The sequence below is a fragment of the Miniopterus natalensis genome, chromosome 8 (assembly GCF_054644295.1).
Source record: "Miniopterus natalensis isolate mMinNat1 chromosome 8, mMinNat1.hap1, whole genome shotgun sequence".
Classification (NCBI taxonomy): domain Eukaryota; kingdom Metazoa; phylum Chordata; class Mammalia; order Chiroptera; family Miniopteridae; genus Miniopterus; species Miniopterus natalensis.
This window is the reverse complement of record NC_142088.1, coordinates 45,483,679-45,500,771: the sequence shown is the minus strand read 5'-3', so window position 1 is coordinate 45,500,771 and position 17,093 is coordinate 45,483,679. Positions and strand designations below refer to the sequence as shown.

General features: G+C 38.3%; 1 protein-coding gene across 2 annotated transcripts in view; it reads right to left on the bottom strand.

Annotated features, from left to right (window-relative positions):
• GALNT3 (polypeptide N-acetylgalactosaminyltransferase 3) overlaps positions 1–17,093 on the bottom strand; it is a 45,539-nt gene that overhangs the window by 18,935 nt on the left and 9,511 nt on the right. Inside the window, exons 1-2 of one of the 2 annotated variants that reach the window (XM_016198953.2) lie at positions 10,137–10,337; positions 3,910–4,527 (exon numbers count right to left, since the gene is read on the bottom strand). In XM_016198953.2, the coding sequence (XP_016054439.1) occupies positions 3,910–4,424 (515 nt within the window). In that variant the 5' untranslated portion in view covers positions 4,425–4,527; positions 10,137–10,337. Of the gene's footprint in view, positions 1–3,909; positions 4,528–10,136; positions 10,338–17,093 lie in introns of those variants that run through there. The other variant, XM_016199029.2, reaches the window with a different exon arrangement.

Sequence of the window (17,093 nt, the reverse complement as noted above, 5' to 3'; positions counted from 1 at the left end):
ACGACCCTGTAAAAATGGCAAATACTTGTAACTGGTCAAATAAAAACCAAGCTTTTCTCTTTCCTTGTAGAAATCATACATATTTCTTATTTGTAATTTTTTTAACTGCAATTTTATTAAATAGTCATCTTTGTGCAGATTATCTTAAATTAGGTATTTTCATAAGCATGTTAATATTTTCCAAGCTTATTTAATGAATTTAATCAATCTATATTTGAACCAAAAGAGAAAAAATAGCTTACTATAAACCTGTTTTTTTATAATTTTCATCATTCAGCAAAACTTAAGTTCCTACCATATGCCATATCCCTGCTGTTAAAGATTTTGCTCCAATAAGCCAATCTATTGTTTAATTAAATGAGCCTGGGCATTTTAAATATTTAAGAGAAAAAATTAGAAATTCAAAATAAAAGTCCTAAATCCATGTTAAAAGTCCTGTGCTCCTGTTGCCACATGAAATATTGATAGGCACAAGGAGAGGGACCTTAGTAGTTGTTGACTGATTAATGTTTATAGCTATCCATTAGCTATAAACATTAGTTATACATTTATCTTGAATTCATTTTTATAACAATGCCTTCCTCAGTGAAAATAATGAGGCATTGGGGTGTGGGTGGACCTGTATAGCCTCCAGCCCCCAGCCTACTGCACTGAGGTGAAGGTCAAATGAAACAACATATAGGAGAGGGCTTCAAAACACTGTAAAACCAAACAGAGTGAACCCGGAACATAAAAGTTGTGCGGTCTAACATAAAGATAAATGCATAAAATAAGTTTAAGTTCACTCAAAAACCATAAATGGTTGTATAATTTTAGACAACAGATTACAAAATTCTCCCATACAGTCCAAAGGCACTATATGTACAGTGTGTGAACAAGTGCTGGTCAAACACAAAGAGAAGGGAGTAAATCATTCACTCATGGAGATAAGAGCCCAGAACACTTCAGTTGCTTGGCCAGGGCCAATGGGGAAACCAGAGCCTGCGGTATGCTACTACAGGCCCGGGACTGCCACCCCAGAAAAAGATATCCTACTAACTCTGGTTAACTACTTTTATATCCAGGCCTCAACACGTATGTCTTAGATTACTTCTTGAGAGGAGGTCTTTAAGGTGGAATATTTGTAGTGATAAAAAAGAAATTAGGCTGGGAATAAAGTATTGAGAGGGTGTCAACACAACTGAATAGAAAAAATAGAGGAACTGGCTGAGTGAACGTGATTTTGCTTTCTGGTGCCTTTGTTTTGGCAAAGCATAACATACATACATAGTCAGAATCAAAAAAGCACACTCGTCCTCACTGGTAGATGAAAGCAAAGGATTTATTCTAAACTGAATTTTGGAGAAACTACCAATTAAAAATAATGTCCAAACATAAACTACCTCTTCATATGTACTCTTAATTACACAGAAACCGATGACTAAATTATAAGCTCATATTTTCAGACATAAAGGTTTATAAACCAACATAAACTATAAGCAAAAATTATGAAAAACTCCATATTATAATATTTTCTTTTTTTTAAGGAAAAAAAAATAACCCTATGATTTCTTGTCTTATAAGCATTTCGGGGATTCTCAGGATTTAAAAAAAATATTTTCCTACATTTGCCATGTGACTAATATAATATTAATCAAGAATTACAAAAAGGTTTTAAAGATTTAAAGTATAAAACTTTACAGAAACACTAATAACATGTTATTTGAATCTTACAACACTTTCTCTCAGTTTAAGCTAGGCTGTATTTGCTTAAATGATAACCACTAATATAAAATAAAAGCGTCATGTTATATCATTCATGCAAGTGGTAATAAAATTTCACAATATGACTTTATAAACCTCATTTATTTCAAAACAATTAGCCCTGTTAAACTTATGCTTTAAAACCTGTTTCACATGTCATTTAAAGTAGTGAAATTAAAATAACTTGCCAAAGTGACTGCATATTCCCAGTCAAACCATTTTAAAAATTTGGCGTATAGAATAGTGCTTAATCAATCCCATGACCATAAGGCTTTGGGAGAAACTGGATCTATATTTCTAATGAGCAAGGAAAAGACTAGGAATTCTTCAGAAAATGTGTTCCTTGCAGATATAGGTTAAATTTAAAGTAACAAAGTATTAAATATTCACCAACACTTCACGGTTATAGGTATCTATGCCTATCCAAAAAAAAGGTTCTTTAGGTGCTTAGTTATTTCTCACATATTTAATGATTAACATTATTGAATATTATTGTAGTTTTTAAATGTTATGTTGGGAGAAAAAAGCTTATCTTGAGCTGACATTGATCGTCATGTTAAAGAATGAAAATCATGCTTCTTCCTTTGTGATCTGAATTGATTTTCAGTCAAGACCTCTCCCCAAATAAGTGCAATACTGCGTTTTAACCTATTAACATAAAAAAACTGTGCCCTGTTATAACAGCTAAAATATTTGATAGACATTCATTTGTTTCTTTACACATTCATTTAAAAATGATGAGCAACTCAACCTTGAATCAAACCAATTACAATATAGCAACACCCCTGGCCGGTGTGGCTCAGTTGGTTGGGCATCGTCATGTGCATCAAAAGGTGGCGACTTCGATTCCTGGTCAGGGCACATACCCAGGTTGTGTGTTCAATCCAAGTCAGGGCAAGTTCGGGAGGCAACCAGCTGATGTTTCTCTCTCACATCAATGTTTCTCTCTTTCTCTCTCTCTCTCTCTCTCTCTCTCTCTCTCTATCTCTCCCTCCCTCCCTCCCTCCCTCCCTCCCTCCCTCCCTCCCTCCCTCCCTCCCTCCTCTCTCAAACCAATAAAAACATATCCTCCGGTGAGGAAGAAAAAAATTTTTTTTAAATAATATAGCGACAGAAATTTAATCTACACAGCTTCAACATTGAGGGACTCAGTTGGAACAGGTATTTATGATCAGATCATAAATCTAGAAAAATATGAATGAAGCAATAGACCTAAGTCTACCAAAGTTTTTTTCTTCCGGTTCCCTTCCCAAATGTAATTTTATTATAACCAGAAAGAAAAATATGTAGGCATTATTTGCTTACAGTTTGTCTGTCTTTAACTTTTAACAAATCCACATATGGTTTGAAAGTGCTGGAAATTCATTTTAGCTATTTCAGTTCAAACAGAGCATCTGAACACTTCCTCAAAGATAACAAAATGGTTAATTAACTAAGGGGGAACAGCACAGTAGAGGCTAGAGGAAATCTTAATCAAAATACTATATACTTGAAATAAAAATGTAAACAAAGCAACAATAAGAAGCAATCTCAATCTCTCAGAAGCTAAAGGGAAACAAGTCTATAATACCAGGACTTATTCAACAAAACTCTAGAGAAAGAATCATAGTTGAATTAGTAACTATAACAATATTACCCCTTAAAAGGAAGGTTGTGAAACACAGGGCATTCTGAACTATAATTATAGCATGGAGAGTAACCACAAAGTCTGTGACTTAATTCATAAAATATTGTTATCTAACAGCTCCAAAGTCTTGGCATATTTTTTAATCCCTTCTATTATACTGTAATACACAGAGAAATGGAGACAACTTCCACATTTCCCATAAAAACTGACCCATATTTCTTCCTTAATAGATGAGAAAACTAAAGCATTTCAGAATAAAGATTTATTTGTGGTTCTATAGATGTCAGATCTAGAATTCAATTTTCTAATTTCTAAGACAATAACTTTTCACATCTGCAATGCCTCACCAGTAATAGATCTGAATATCTGGCCTCAAAAACAATAAGCAGAAAATAATTAAAACTGATTAAATAAATGGTAATTGGTGCTTTTATTTATTCCCTTCGGAGTGGCTAAAGAACAAGCAACTTCCTTAGTTAAAGGCCCTTCCCTGCAAACCCTGCTGATAAACAGGAGACAATGAATATTCTTCAACATACTCAGGAGGTCGAGTGTCTGGTCCAAGATCTCGGTGTAAAGAAATCCTGTCACTTGCAAAAGCATTAAAACAGTGTTTTGCTTCCCCACGTTCCTTTTCCTTCTGCTCCTCAGTACTTAGGTTGATCGTCTTGAATGCTTTACCAGAAGCACCAGGTGCATTAGAATCCTGAGGTGGGCGGTCAAGAAGGGGTTTTAGTTCTGCTGCTGTGTAATATCCTTGCAAACAGGGCCTCTCACCAGCATCAATGTTTTGCCTGACAGGTGCTCCTATTTGCATTTTTGGCATTGCATCTTTAATATTGTGTACAGCTTCAAGCATTAAATCAAGCATCTTGTGTTTGTTTTTCATGTTCTTTTCCATCCTTGATTCATCTTTGGAATATTGAACATTTACTTCTCTTTGCATTAAAATCAAAAATATTACAAAGAAAAAAATTACTGCACCAAATTTCCAGAACTTTTTATGGTAATGTCTTTTAAGATGGAATTTCACTAGTCGCTTTAGTTGAGTCATTCTGACATTAAAAGTTTGTCACTTGACAAGTAACAGTTATAGTGTCCTCTTATAATTTTTATCATAGATTTGCTGGCAAGAAGGTTTCATTAAATGGTAATACCTATAAACAGAAATGAAAAATGACATTAGTAGCTATTCATTCTTATCAGCATGGTTGAATTCACTCATTCAGCCAACTCATTTACTTATTAACAGGAGCTACAAACAACATACTCTTATGGTTAACAAGAATACAAAGATATCTTGCCCTCAGGGGAATTACACTTTTGGAAGAACACAACTGCTATAAGTAACTACAATTTATTAGGACAATAAAATATTAGGGATTTCTCTCCAGTAAAAAATACATTGCTACCTCTGGCAAATAGCTATTATATAATATGCACAAAATTACTGTTATAAATACATTTTGAGTCTAAAATAACAGGCATGTTAACTTAATAATCAAGGGGCTAACGGACTTCATTAAACTGATTACAAAGAAAGGGGGAACCCATAAGAAAGCAAAGGTTATACTGACAGGTACTATCAGCCATTCATTCAAAATATTGCTTTTTATTTTATGAAGTTTGCCCATAACCTATGAATCTTTCCTCCAACTAAACCAATTAATATTAAAAAACAGAATTACCAACAAGTAAATTGGCATTCTCCCAGATTTGCTGATGTGACAGTACTTGTGAATTCTGACAGAACCAGAAAATTAAGAGCATCTGTTGTTATAAAAATAGCCATTTTCAAATACAAAAACACATCACACAAATACAAAATCTAATAGCAAAAACAATTGCATTAAACTTTACCTGTAGTGTCTCTAAAGAGGAAACAGAGATCACTGAGTTATAAAAGCAATACTTGGTCTGATAAAATAAATACTGCTTGCCGTTGACCCTAAGAACAGAGCAATATGTTCACTACACCCTAATACAGGCCACCAGGAGCAAAAGATGGGGGCGGGGAGGACATTGATGACAGGCTGAATCACAGTGAGGGTTGATTTTCTCTATGATGCTTAAAAAAAATGTAACGTGAAAGGGTTTTAGTGCACAAATACATACCATGGATCATTACAATTATTCAAGTAATATGTAGGAGTAAGACCTGTCCTTCCTAAAAGCCGGTCCTCCCTCAACATATTTTAAGGAAAATATCATTTATAAAAGTGAAAACTAACGCTGACACTTTATTCAGTTTCTCTACCACTAAATTTAAAATAAGAAAACTACCCGGCCGGGCATGGCTCAGCAGTTGAGCGTCGACCTAGGATCCAGGCAATCGGGGTTCGATTCCCAGTCAAGGCACGTGCCTGGGTTGTAGGCTCGATCAATGACTCTCTCATCATTGATGTTTCTGTCTCTCTCTCTCCCTCTCCCTTCCTCTCTCTGAAATCAGTAAAGATATAAAAAAAATAAAATAAAATGAAAAATAAAATAAAAAATAAATAAATAAAATAAGAAAACTAAGTTATAAGATGGAGTCTCTGGCCTATAGCAAGAAATTTTAAGCTGACTAAACAAAAATGGTAGAACTTGCATACTTAATTCTATATACTATTTCTAATTGGACTGTTCTCTATATTTTTTTTCAGTGTGGAGTGGACACTGGTTTCAGAAAATACCTCAACTGATGATGTATATTGCCCACAAAAATGAGATGCCTGTATTTCTGAGCTTTGGTTACTTTAAGAGCCTCATGTAAAGATTAAAATGCCCTCCTAAGCTTTTCACATTATTTGGAGCCATGAGTTTGAGAACCACACAACTGTTGTGTAATTACTTATGTCAACTGCTTTTGCTAAGCTGAGACTATAAAATTAAAGATACCTCTTACCTTTAAGGAGCAAAGACTAGTATAATATATGGCATGCCAACAGGCAACCAGAAAGCAAGGTTATATGTGCTATGATGGGAGACTATGAAAGCAACAGAGGGTAAGGGGAAATGTTAGGGGAAATTTCCTAGAGATGACACTCTTGAGCGGGGTCTTGAAAGATAAGCAAACCATGAGAGAGAGGGAATGGCACATGCAAAGGCATAAAAGCAGGAAAAGCCATGGTAAATCCTGAGTACAGCAGAAGGGGGAAGGCACAGGAAACAGGAGGAGGTGAGGCTGGGAGGTCAGTTAAAGGCAAGATAACAAAGATAATTTGGAATCTATCAATTGTGTACTGAATAGATTGAATGGAAAGAACTGGATATTTTAAGGAAGGATCATAATCATATCTATGTTTTAGAACAATCAGTTTCCTCAGCACCAGTAAACTTGATAGATAACAAAAAAAAAAATGAAGAGAGTGGGAAGGATGGAAAAGACTGATTCAAAAGAGTCCAGGAAGTGGTATTAAATAGGGCTTGGTGAGCCCCAGCCGGTTTGTCTCGGTGGTTAAGAGTGTTGGCCTGCGGACTGAAGGATCTGAGTTTGAGTTCAGCCAAGGGCACGTACCTCGGTTGCAGGCTTGATCCCAGGCCCCAGTTGGGCTGCATGCAGGAGGCAACCAATCAATGCTTTCTCGCTCTCTCGCTCTCTCTCTCTCCCTTCTACTCTCTCTGAAAAGCAATAGAAAAATATCCTCCAGTGAGGATTAAATACATACATACATACATACATACATACATACATAAATAGGGCTTGGTGAGAGAAAGGGAAGAGTGGGAGGTAGAAAGGTCAAGTGATGACATTAACAAAGGCAGGGACTACAGGAAGGATAAATTTGGGGTGAGAATTAGGGATATAATTTGTTTAATTTTTGACATGATGAATTTGAGATAATGGTGAGTTCCTATAAGCCAAAAAGATATATGGGACTAAAAATCAGGGAAAAGCTCTGTGCTAGAGATGTTGAGAGTCAGTAGCAGGGTACAGAGAGTTCACCTACAGTATATAAAGAGGCCAGAGAAATAGCTACATTTACGGGGTGGGAGGAAAAAGAAAAAGCAAGGGAAATAAGAAAAGCAAAGGAAGGAGAGTCAAGTGAAAATAGATTGGCAGATAAAGTGTCCATGTCAGGTGGACTTAGATTTTACAATCTGCATCTTATCCTTGAAAGATAATTGTTTCACAGCTGGTTGGTCTTTAAAAATAAACTTCACACTCAGCCAGTGTTGCTCAGTGGCTGAGCGTTGACCCATGAACCTGGAGGTCACAGGTTGATTCCAGGTCAGGGCACGTGCCCCGGTTGTGGGCTCATAGGGGGGTGTGCAAGAGGCAGCTGATCAATGATTCTCTCTCATCACTGATGTTTTTCTTTCTCTCTCTTCTCCTTCCCTCTCTCTGAAATCAATAAAAACATATGTAAAAATTAAAAATAAAAATAAACTTCACTAGACCTGGTCCAACAAGCTTCGTGCAAAACCAGGAATGAACCTTGGCAGAGAATCCAATAGATGAGTTGTAGTTATGCCCTCAAGATCCTAATGCTTAGGATCCAGATGCTTTCAGACTAACAGGGCAACAACGTGATCTAAGAGGTTCCAGGAAGAGAAAGATGAGCAGAAGGTTGGGATAAGCAAAATGTTAGCTCATGGTCCCCAACCTATGAAACACAACCTGATCACTTTTCTCTAACCACAGCTTGACAACAGACGAATAGATATAAATCAACCTATGCTCACCCTCCTTTCTGTCCCTGGGAGAACCACTAAAAATCCCCTTCTCCAGTGCTATTTAGTGATACTAGATTTCTTTAGTAGCCAAAGGTAGGCTAGATTAAAAATCTGAGAAGGAATAAGACAGTCTCCTTAGGATGTTTTAACACAATAGAGAACCAAAGAGAGTCCAGGGAAATCACAGAGTAGAGGGAGATGACAGAACTATATTTTGCTACAGTAGTGATGCTTTTCCCAAAACATTTTATGCCAGAAATCGTATCTGTGGCTAGGGCAGGGAAAGAGTAAGAAGGATAGAGCTAATGAAGCAGTTGGAAGAGTTCTTTTTTAAGGGATAAATTATAAACTAGAGGAGTTCTTCATCAATAGGGCAAAAATCCTGTCATTGTGTATGTTTATCTAAGGGACTCACTCAAATAGTAGGTTTTAGTTTAGGATGTCTCTAATGCGGGAGTGAAGGAAAGCTCATGAAGGAATGGAGAGTGCCTCCCACATTCATGGCTGTTTTTCTGGCACTTACTACAATGTTGGGGACATAGTGGGCACCCAATATATGTTTGTTGACTGGAGAAGAGAAGAAGCAAGGACCAAGATTTAACTTATTATTAGAAATAATAATTTTTTAAAAAGTTAACTTTCATTAAATGTTAAGTCCCTAATGCTTGAACACTTACTGCATAAATCCTAATTTAGTCTTCCAACAGTTCTGTAAAGTTTATGTTACTCCCACTTTGCTGACAAACAATGACAGTCAAAGAGCTTAAGCAGCTCGGCCAAGGTCATTTAGTTTAAGTGGAAGAACAAGCATTTCCCCAACCATGTTCAAACTCAGGTCTGACGTACAACACTGAACTTTTAACTGAAGTTATCTGGAAAAAAAAATAGGAGTCAAGAACTGATACCCTAAATGTCATGAAATAAGGGGACAACTTAGGAAAAAAGTACAAATAGCCTCATATCACCTCAAGTAAGGTTTTCAGGGCAAATGAGGTTTTTTCAAAAAACTGTTTTCAGAGCATGTTTGGGGAAATAAAGCTTAAGGATGAGGTTGTAGATCTTGACAATGGGGTATATTAAGATACTAAGGCCTTTTAGTTGCTCTACTGAAGTAAGAACATGATGCTTTGCTCTTTTCAGATTATTTCTGAAAAGAATAGTCTTCTTTTATCAATTGCTGGTCACTTGAAGATTCCAACACTGATTCTCTAGGGATTTTATGACTTTCCTGTCCTTTGCTGCTAATGTACAATATCAGGCTTCCATTAATGAAAATTACACTCAACGTTAAGCATCCTGAGACATCAATGGTCCCCAACTCTGGATATACATTAGCGGAAAGGCCTTTAAATATGCAGTACCTTAGGAGCTACCTCTATAGAGAGTTTCATTTAATTGTTCTAGGGGCAGGGCCTAGGTCCTGCTTTTGTTATTTTAAGCTCTCCAGGTAATTCTAAAGGGCAGCCAGGTTTACAAATCACTGGTGTAGGTCACAAGACTTGGGCAAATCAAAACTCGCACCTGATACAGAAAGAAATATATCCATCCAAAGGCAATCACATTATTAATTCCTAATACTCCAAAAACAGAGTTTTCATAATCAATTCTTGATTAAAAAAAAAATGAGTAAAAGTTATTTTGACATGGAGAGAGAATTTAAAACCCAAAGCAAGAATGACCCAAAATTTCCAGAAAAGGCTCAGGAATTAATGCCGATATAAATGAGGCATTGATGTTTTATTGCAAATTACGATGCTGTAAAAAGTTTAAATATTTTTGTTCCCATCGCAAAGGTAGAAAACCCGAGACTCTGAGCAACAAAACAAATAATGAAAAAGACACACAATAAATTCATAAGCAAAACAAAACCAGGACTCTGAATTCCTACCCCTGGAAATAATGCCATACTCCTAGACCATGCTGCCTGTCAAACTCGAAGACTTATGTTTAAATAGCCATTGAAACAAAACAGATCTCTCCTAGAATCAACTTTCAATTGGACTCAGAAGTTTGAGGCTTTAAAAAAAAATCAGCACAACAGCAAAGTCAAATATAGTAAGTTATATCTGTACATTAGAAATGATTAGCAGATGAAGGATTTACTAACCTCATATTCTAAAACCTTTAAACACACCAATCCAGAATGGTCATTTGCTAATTATAAAAGATCAGGTTCACAGGAGAAGGGAATACCATAAAATAGTTTTTTAAACCTAGAGAAAATTAATTTAAATTAATTAAATTTTCTAAATTAGAAATCTTTATCCATGTCTAAAATATAGAAAAAAATAAAATTCAGAGGCCTTCTGGTCTTTGAAAAATATTAATCTATATATCCTAGTATACATGTAGACCTCAGAAAAAGGCATTAATAGTAAATAAAAATAGCCCCAAAATGATACCATGAAAGGCTAAAACGATATGCACAGTTCTATCTCTACAAGACTGGGACAAAAAAAATCAATGGATTATTCTTAGGGGTAAAATATGCTTTCATTTCAACAAAAAAAAAAACACTAAAATATCACAAATTAAAATAACCTAACTACAAAGCTGTGGCCTCCAGTTACCTAAACTATAGCTTCTCAAACTTTAATGTGACAATGAATGACCTGGGGATGTTGTTTAAATGCAAACAAATGGGAAAATATCAAGATAAGATCCATCTTCATAGTAGTGGTTGTCCCTCCAGGTGGAAAAGCACACCTTGCAAGAATGTTAGTTTAATTTGAAAATTCCAACTGAAGCAATCTTCTAAAGCAGTGAAAAGCAGAACACTTCATAATTGCACGCGAAAGTACCATTTAATAAAATAAGAGGATAGTGATTCTTTCCATTTCTTGTTTCTGTATTTGTGACAATAAAACTTTACAGCTCCAGGGATTTAAGGTCTGGTTCCAGCTCACTTTAATTGGCACAAAGCCTAATTGGCGTATGAAGCTTGCTTGATACTGAATTAAAGCATGCTGCAAAGAGTTAACAGTAACCGCACAAAGCAAGGAATTACAAAATTACATCCCCAAACCCTAGCATAGACTGTCAATTTTAAGAAGTAAACTACTGTGAATTAATACTCATTGGATCTTTGCCACAGATCATTATCTGGATTCACTAACTGAATTTAAAAAACAAGACACCACCACCAAAAACTGGCCCTGATAATAAACCCTTAAATGCTTGGGCAGAAATTTTATTAAGTGCCCCTCATGTGCTGGTGAATGTTAGGAAATGGAGAAGTGGCAGGAAGTGATTTCTGCTTGTATTTATTGGTGGAGTCCAATTTCATGGTGATTTGCTACTGCGGTTTGTTAGTTTTGGTTATGTTTTAAGTCCCTGTTCATTCACATCCTTGCCAGCAGTTCTTCTGAGCAGGAAGTGATTTATGGATGTATGACAAGAGGCAAACAATGATGCAAAGCAAACTGCGCTGGGCCAGCAACATGTCATCTCAGAGGAGGCCGCAGCAGACATGCCTCAAAGATCCCAGCTGAAGACAAAGAGTTGCTCCAGGTGGCTGGTAAATGCCACCAGCGGACAACTAGCTGCATTGTCATAAAGTAGGATGACTTTTGTCCTAAAGTAAGATGACCTTTTGAACAAAGGTTTCTACAGGTTATGAGACAAAAAGCCTAGTGATAGAGTTTGACGTCCAGCAATTGTGAGGCACAGGTTTTAATAAACAAAAGAGCATGGTCAGAATCCAACTTCTCAGCTACACCTGGTCAGATAAACATCTTTGAAGGTGAAAGGTTGAAGAAAGGATCTTGAGCTGTAGACCACTGAACTCTACAGTTTGGAGCAATAAAGCAATTATGGAGCTACAGTACCCAGGGAGGGTGGGGAGAGGGCTGAGAAAGGGGGCTCACATACTCTCTCCTGCCACATCTGCACCTGTGTATGAATTTCACATAACACATGAAAGATATGTATTGATTATTTATGACATATTAGAGAGCAGAAGAATTCTGAGGTGTGATTGGAGTGGTTCCACAGACTCTCCACTTAACCTATATTTCCCCTAGACAGAAGCACTGCATTTTAAAAGATTTGTCCATCTAAATAGTTATATTGCAAGCACAGTTGACAGCTTGTAGATTAGTAAGGAGGCAGAAATTACATAGTGATTTGAACAAGGAAAGTTTAATCTATTGTTAAGGATTAGAGTAATGGGATTGGCTAGTGAGAGTTAAAGAGAATTCTAAAGAATAGAGGAGTACAAGATATAAGGGTCAACCACTATCCCTAAGGCTGAGATGAGGGCCCAAGGACAAGCTTTCCCCTCGTCAGGGCTGAGATCCAGAGATCTCTACAGAGAGGCCATGGTGTTGGTTCCCTGACAGTGGAAAAGTCACTGAGGTGCCTCGCTTGGTGAGACTTGTCAGAAACCTGCCTTCTGGCCCGGACAGCCGTGGCTCAGCGGTTGAGCGTCCACCTGGGATCCAGGCGATCGGGGTTCGATTCCCGGTCAGGGCACATGCCCAGGTTGTGGGCTCGATCAATGACTCATCATTGATGTTTCTATCTCCCTCTTTCCTTCTCCTTTCCTCTCTCTGAAATCAATAAAGATATATTTAAAATAAAAATAAAAAAAGAGAAATCTGCCTTCTGGAGTCTCAGAAGGAGCTATTCACAGGGAAGTGTCAAATCCTAGAACTTGCTAGGGAGGTGCTGAAGAAAACTGCTAGCTACTGGGGGAACCTGGAGTTGAGAAGCTGTCCTCTGCAGGAGTCTAGTGCACTTGCATGTGCATCTTGGGCCAATATAGCGCTAGGCTGGTGACGGGAATAAAAGCCAGGCAGCCAGCTCCCTAGATACCTGGTCTTGTGGGGTCCCTACTGTGCACATGTGTGGGGCCAAACAGAGAGTGTGAGGAGCAGTGACCTGGGCTAGGGAATAGGTCCACGGTGTCTGTGGCTCCAGGTTATACCACTGCTGCCCAAGTCAAACCCTGGAGAAAGTGCAGAAGCAGGCAGATGCTGACTCAAGAGAATGCAATTACCTAGCACTGGAGAAAACTGGAGGGTGGGGAGGGTGAGAGGGCGGTTAGGGTTAGGCTGAGCAGTAGAGAAAAAGATATGCCAGCGAGAGCCTGGCCAGTGAGCCACTCTGAGACCAGGAAGAAAAGCCCTTCCTACCTTCAGTGCCTTCTGCCTATAAGGCTTAACATTGTACCAGCCAGCAAAGGAGAAATATTCAAATATTTTCAGGGCCCAGCTCCATTATTATAAAGTGGGCGAACAGAATGAATTTGGAGTTGAGATACAGTAAATTGATGAGCAGCGTAGTTCACCCTGGTGACTACTCAGCCTCCATAGGCACACTTTCCCACATTTTTTAACTCGTGTACAATAACAAAACAGTTCTATACTCCACCTAACAAGATGCAAGCATCCTTCTTTACAGTGAAGAGAAGACCTCAAAATGAAAAGATGCAGACTGCCAACAGCCACTGTATCCATTGCTGTGACTATGTGAATTAACTTCTCAAATTGTCACAGTCACACTTAAAATTCTGTTGCCTAAAGACAAAGTTGTAAATTTAATTTCTAATAACTTCTAGGTAATATAGTTTTAAAAGAAGAAAAGGGAAAGGAGAAAAAAAATTGTTAGCATATAAAAATACACACACACACACACACACACACACACACACAGCAAAAGGGAAAGTGTGCAAAGCTACCACAATCCTCATTTATCTAACTGGCCAGGAGGCCATAATTGGTATGTATGGCTTCCTTCCTCCACTACCCATTCTGTATTTACCCTGGCCTCAGGCATCCTGTGAGTCCACAGATGTTGGTGCTGGCAGAAAAGGCAACTCCATATCCAGAATATTTATCTATTCTAATGAGGACAAATCTCTGCTGGCTCAATGATGTAAGAAGTCAAATATAATCAACTGCCCCAGTGGCTGGCTGGTGCCCCTGGGCACTCAGTGTTGGTTTCCGTAGATTAGGAACTCAGCAGTGTACTAGCCAAGTCAGCTGCAGAAAGGGGAAGTCCGTGCTGCTCACCCTATGCACACATAGCCTCCGCTCCTGCAAGCATGGCCACTGTTTATGGGCCCACTGAACAAGCACTGGAGTGGCTAGGGCGAGAGGCTGGCTGACACATCCACAGTGTTTTGTTTTGTCCACTTGATGAGTGAGAGTGTTACATGTCTTATCACGGGCATTCCGATGGGACACATTTCTTCAGGCTCTCCCCTTTTTGAAAAGTCTATCCTCAATACCTCTTCCTCCAACTTCCTTGTCACCAGTCTTCTACTCCTGTTCCTTCCAAGTCCCTAACCATACAGTTAAATCATTAGCAACTGCCCATGGACCATTACAGATCTGTGCTTCTGGCCATCTCTCATTCCAGACAGAGTGCACAATCCTATCTACTGTTCAAAATTCTGCCTACTGGGAGAATTTTCCTTCTCCACTGTCTCACACTCATGGTGGGGCTGCAGTGCTGTAGACTGGATGGTACAAGCACATCTGAAAACAAGAAATGAAGTTTTTCTTCTTCCGTCAACTAAACTAAGGACATCCCCACGAGGCCAAAGGCATGGGTTGAAGGAGAGGAGGCCACACAATAGGAGTTGTTATTAAAGGAGTCTGAGTCACTTGTCCTGTAACTTGTACTTGACAGATTTGCCTAAGCTGTCCCTTATACACCATTTCCACTTAAAGATATATTCCTGCGATGCATGCCCAGCTTATGGCTAGGTAGGTCAGACAATACCTAATTAATAATGAGCAGCCCAGTCCACATGATAACCTCACCATGATTGTGCATTTAGTATCTACCTAGTAGCAAACCAAAAGCTGTTTATCAAAGGGTGAATAGTTATCTGAAGGAGTCACAGATTTATTTCAAAATCCCAGAGATCTGGACTGTGATTCTGCTATTGGTTCTTGCCAGAGGTTCTATACAGCATCCCTATTTGCTACAGACACAGCAAAACTGGATCTGCTCAATTATAAAGCTAAGTGGTAGCAGAGTGTGCAGTGTGTCCTGGACTTGCTATACAGCTTTTCTTGCACTGATCATAAAAAACTAGCAGTCTTATGGGTTACTCTGTAGATAGGTTAAGGTAGCATGTTAAAATGTGTATATGCTGCCTCCAAAATCCAAAAAGGCTTACTGAGCACAGTAACCACTGAATGCCCAGAAATGTTACTGAAGTGTCCCTGAATTATTGTAAATTATTACCCTGTGGTTCTCATATGCTTGACTAAGATATCTGAAGTATTTGCTACTTTCTGCTCCTCAGATACAATCAACATAATAATGTCATTAATGTAGTAGATCAGTATGATGTTTTGTGAAATGTTGTGAAGATTAAGATTTCTAAGACAGGAAAACTCCTGACCTAGAGCTGAGGCAAGGCTGTGAAGATATACTTTGGCCCTGCTAGATAAAAGCAAATTGCTTTTGGTGGTCTTTGTAAATTGGTATGGAGAAAAAGCAATTAAACAAGTCAATAGCTACAGAGCAAATGCCAGGGTTGTGCTGATTTGATCAAGTAAAGATACTACATCTGAGTCAGCTACATTTGGAATCAGCCAATAATTAAGTTTACAACAGTCCAATCATTCTCTAAGATCTGACTTCTGCACAGGCCATATAAGTGAGTTAAACAGAGATGTGGTATCATAAGTCTTATTTCAAATCTCTGATGGTGGCATTCATCTTAACAATTCCCTCAGGGATATGGTATTCTGATTTACTCTCTAAGGAGGGAGAAGTTATGAGCTGTCCCCTATCACAAGAGTCCTCAATCCATGATTTAGAGACAAAAGAAGGATTCACCTGGGCCCACTGTGAGTCAAACTTGAGCAAAGGCTCCAACCTGACTACTATAACTTCCCATTTTGACTAATGGGCCAGAATGGTATTTTGGGTCCCTTGGAATTAGTATGAAAGGTTTGAGTATTTCCTTTTTCCCAAAGCACAATCTCTCTAATAAATGGCTATGGATGCCTTTGGGGAAGATTTGGAGGAAGGCATCTTGAGGGCGTATGCTTGAGGCAATGATGAAACAATCTTCCTTAAGAGGAACAGAGCTCCACTTCAAATAAAGGGATCTGGTCCTATGAACTGACTTAGGTTTGGCAACTGGGTGAAAGGTTGTGACTCTCAAATGTATCAGCTAAAGTCATTATTTTTGCTACCAGACCTAGAGTTTTCCTGTTATGCAAAGTGATACTGTAGTACTGCCCACCTATTTCATTCATTAATTACCACTAGAAGTCTGCCAAAGACATTGCCTTAGCTACCAAAACCATTGGTGAGACAGTGCCTTCTGATTACATCTAGGTCCCTGCTTTCCATTATTGGATATGTACCTACTTTGTCCCTTGTGTTTAAGTGCTGCCAGTTGGCTTCTGCTACTATGGGATCCCATTATCTCCACTGAAATCAAAGAGCTAATCTCAATGGTCTACAAAGGAGAGCAACCACAGATTTTTTTTTTGTACCAATGCAGGGGCTCCCCTCACTGTTTTTCTCAACACTTTAACGAAGGGAATGTCTCCTTGGCCTTGTCATGCAATATAGTTGGAAGTTGGGTGTGCAAGTTGCACACAATAAACCCAGTCAAATACTTAATGGAGGAGTCCAAACATTTACAAGTAGTAAGACAAGTTCTGTCCATTCATTCTCCCTTCGAGGCTCCAGAATATTAGGGATAGGTGAGTGGGGAAGCAAGGGAGTAAGACTGCTTGATAAATAGCTGTCACTGTGCTTTCGCCTACCTACAGGTGCGTCCACAGCTCATTCATCCTCCACGTCTCAACTTCCACTCCCCCCTAGAGAAGGCAGCAGCAAATTTTCTGTAAAAGGCTAAATAGCAAATATTTTTTTTCTTTGTGGGCATATGGTCTCTATTGCAACTACTCAAGTCTATTTTTGTGATGCAAAAATAGCCATAGACAATACATAAACAAATAGACGTAGCTGTTTCCAATAAAATTGTGTTTACAAAACCAGGCGGACCAAGGGCTGTGGTTTGCTAACCCCCAGGTCTAGAAATTCAAAAAGACTTCAACCTTAACATTTATATAGTTCCCTGTAC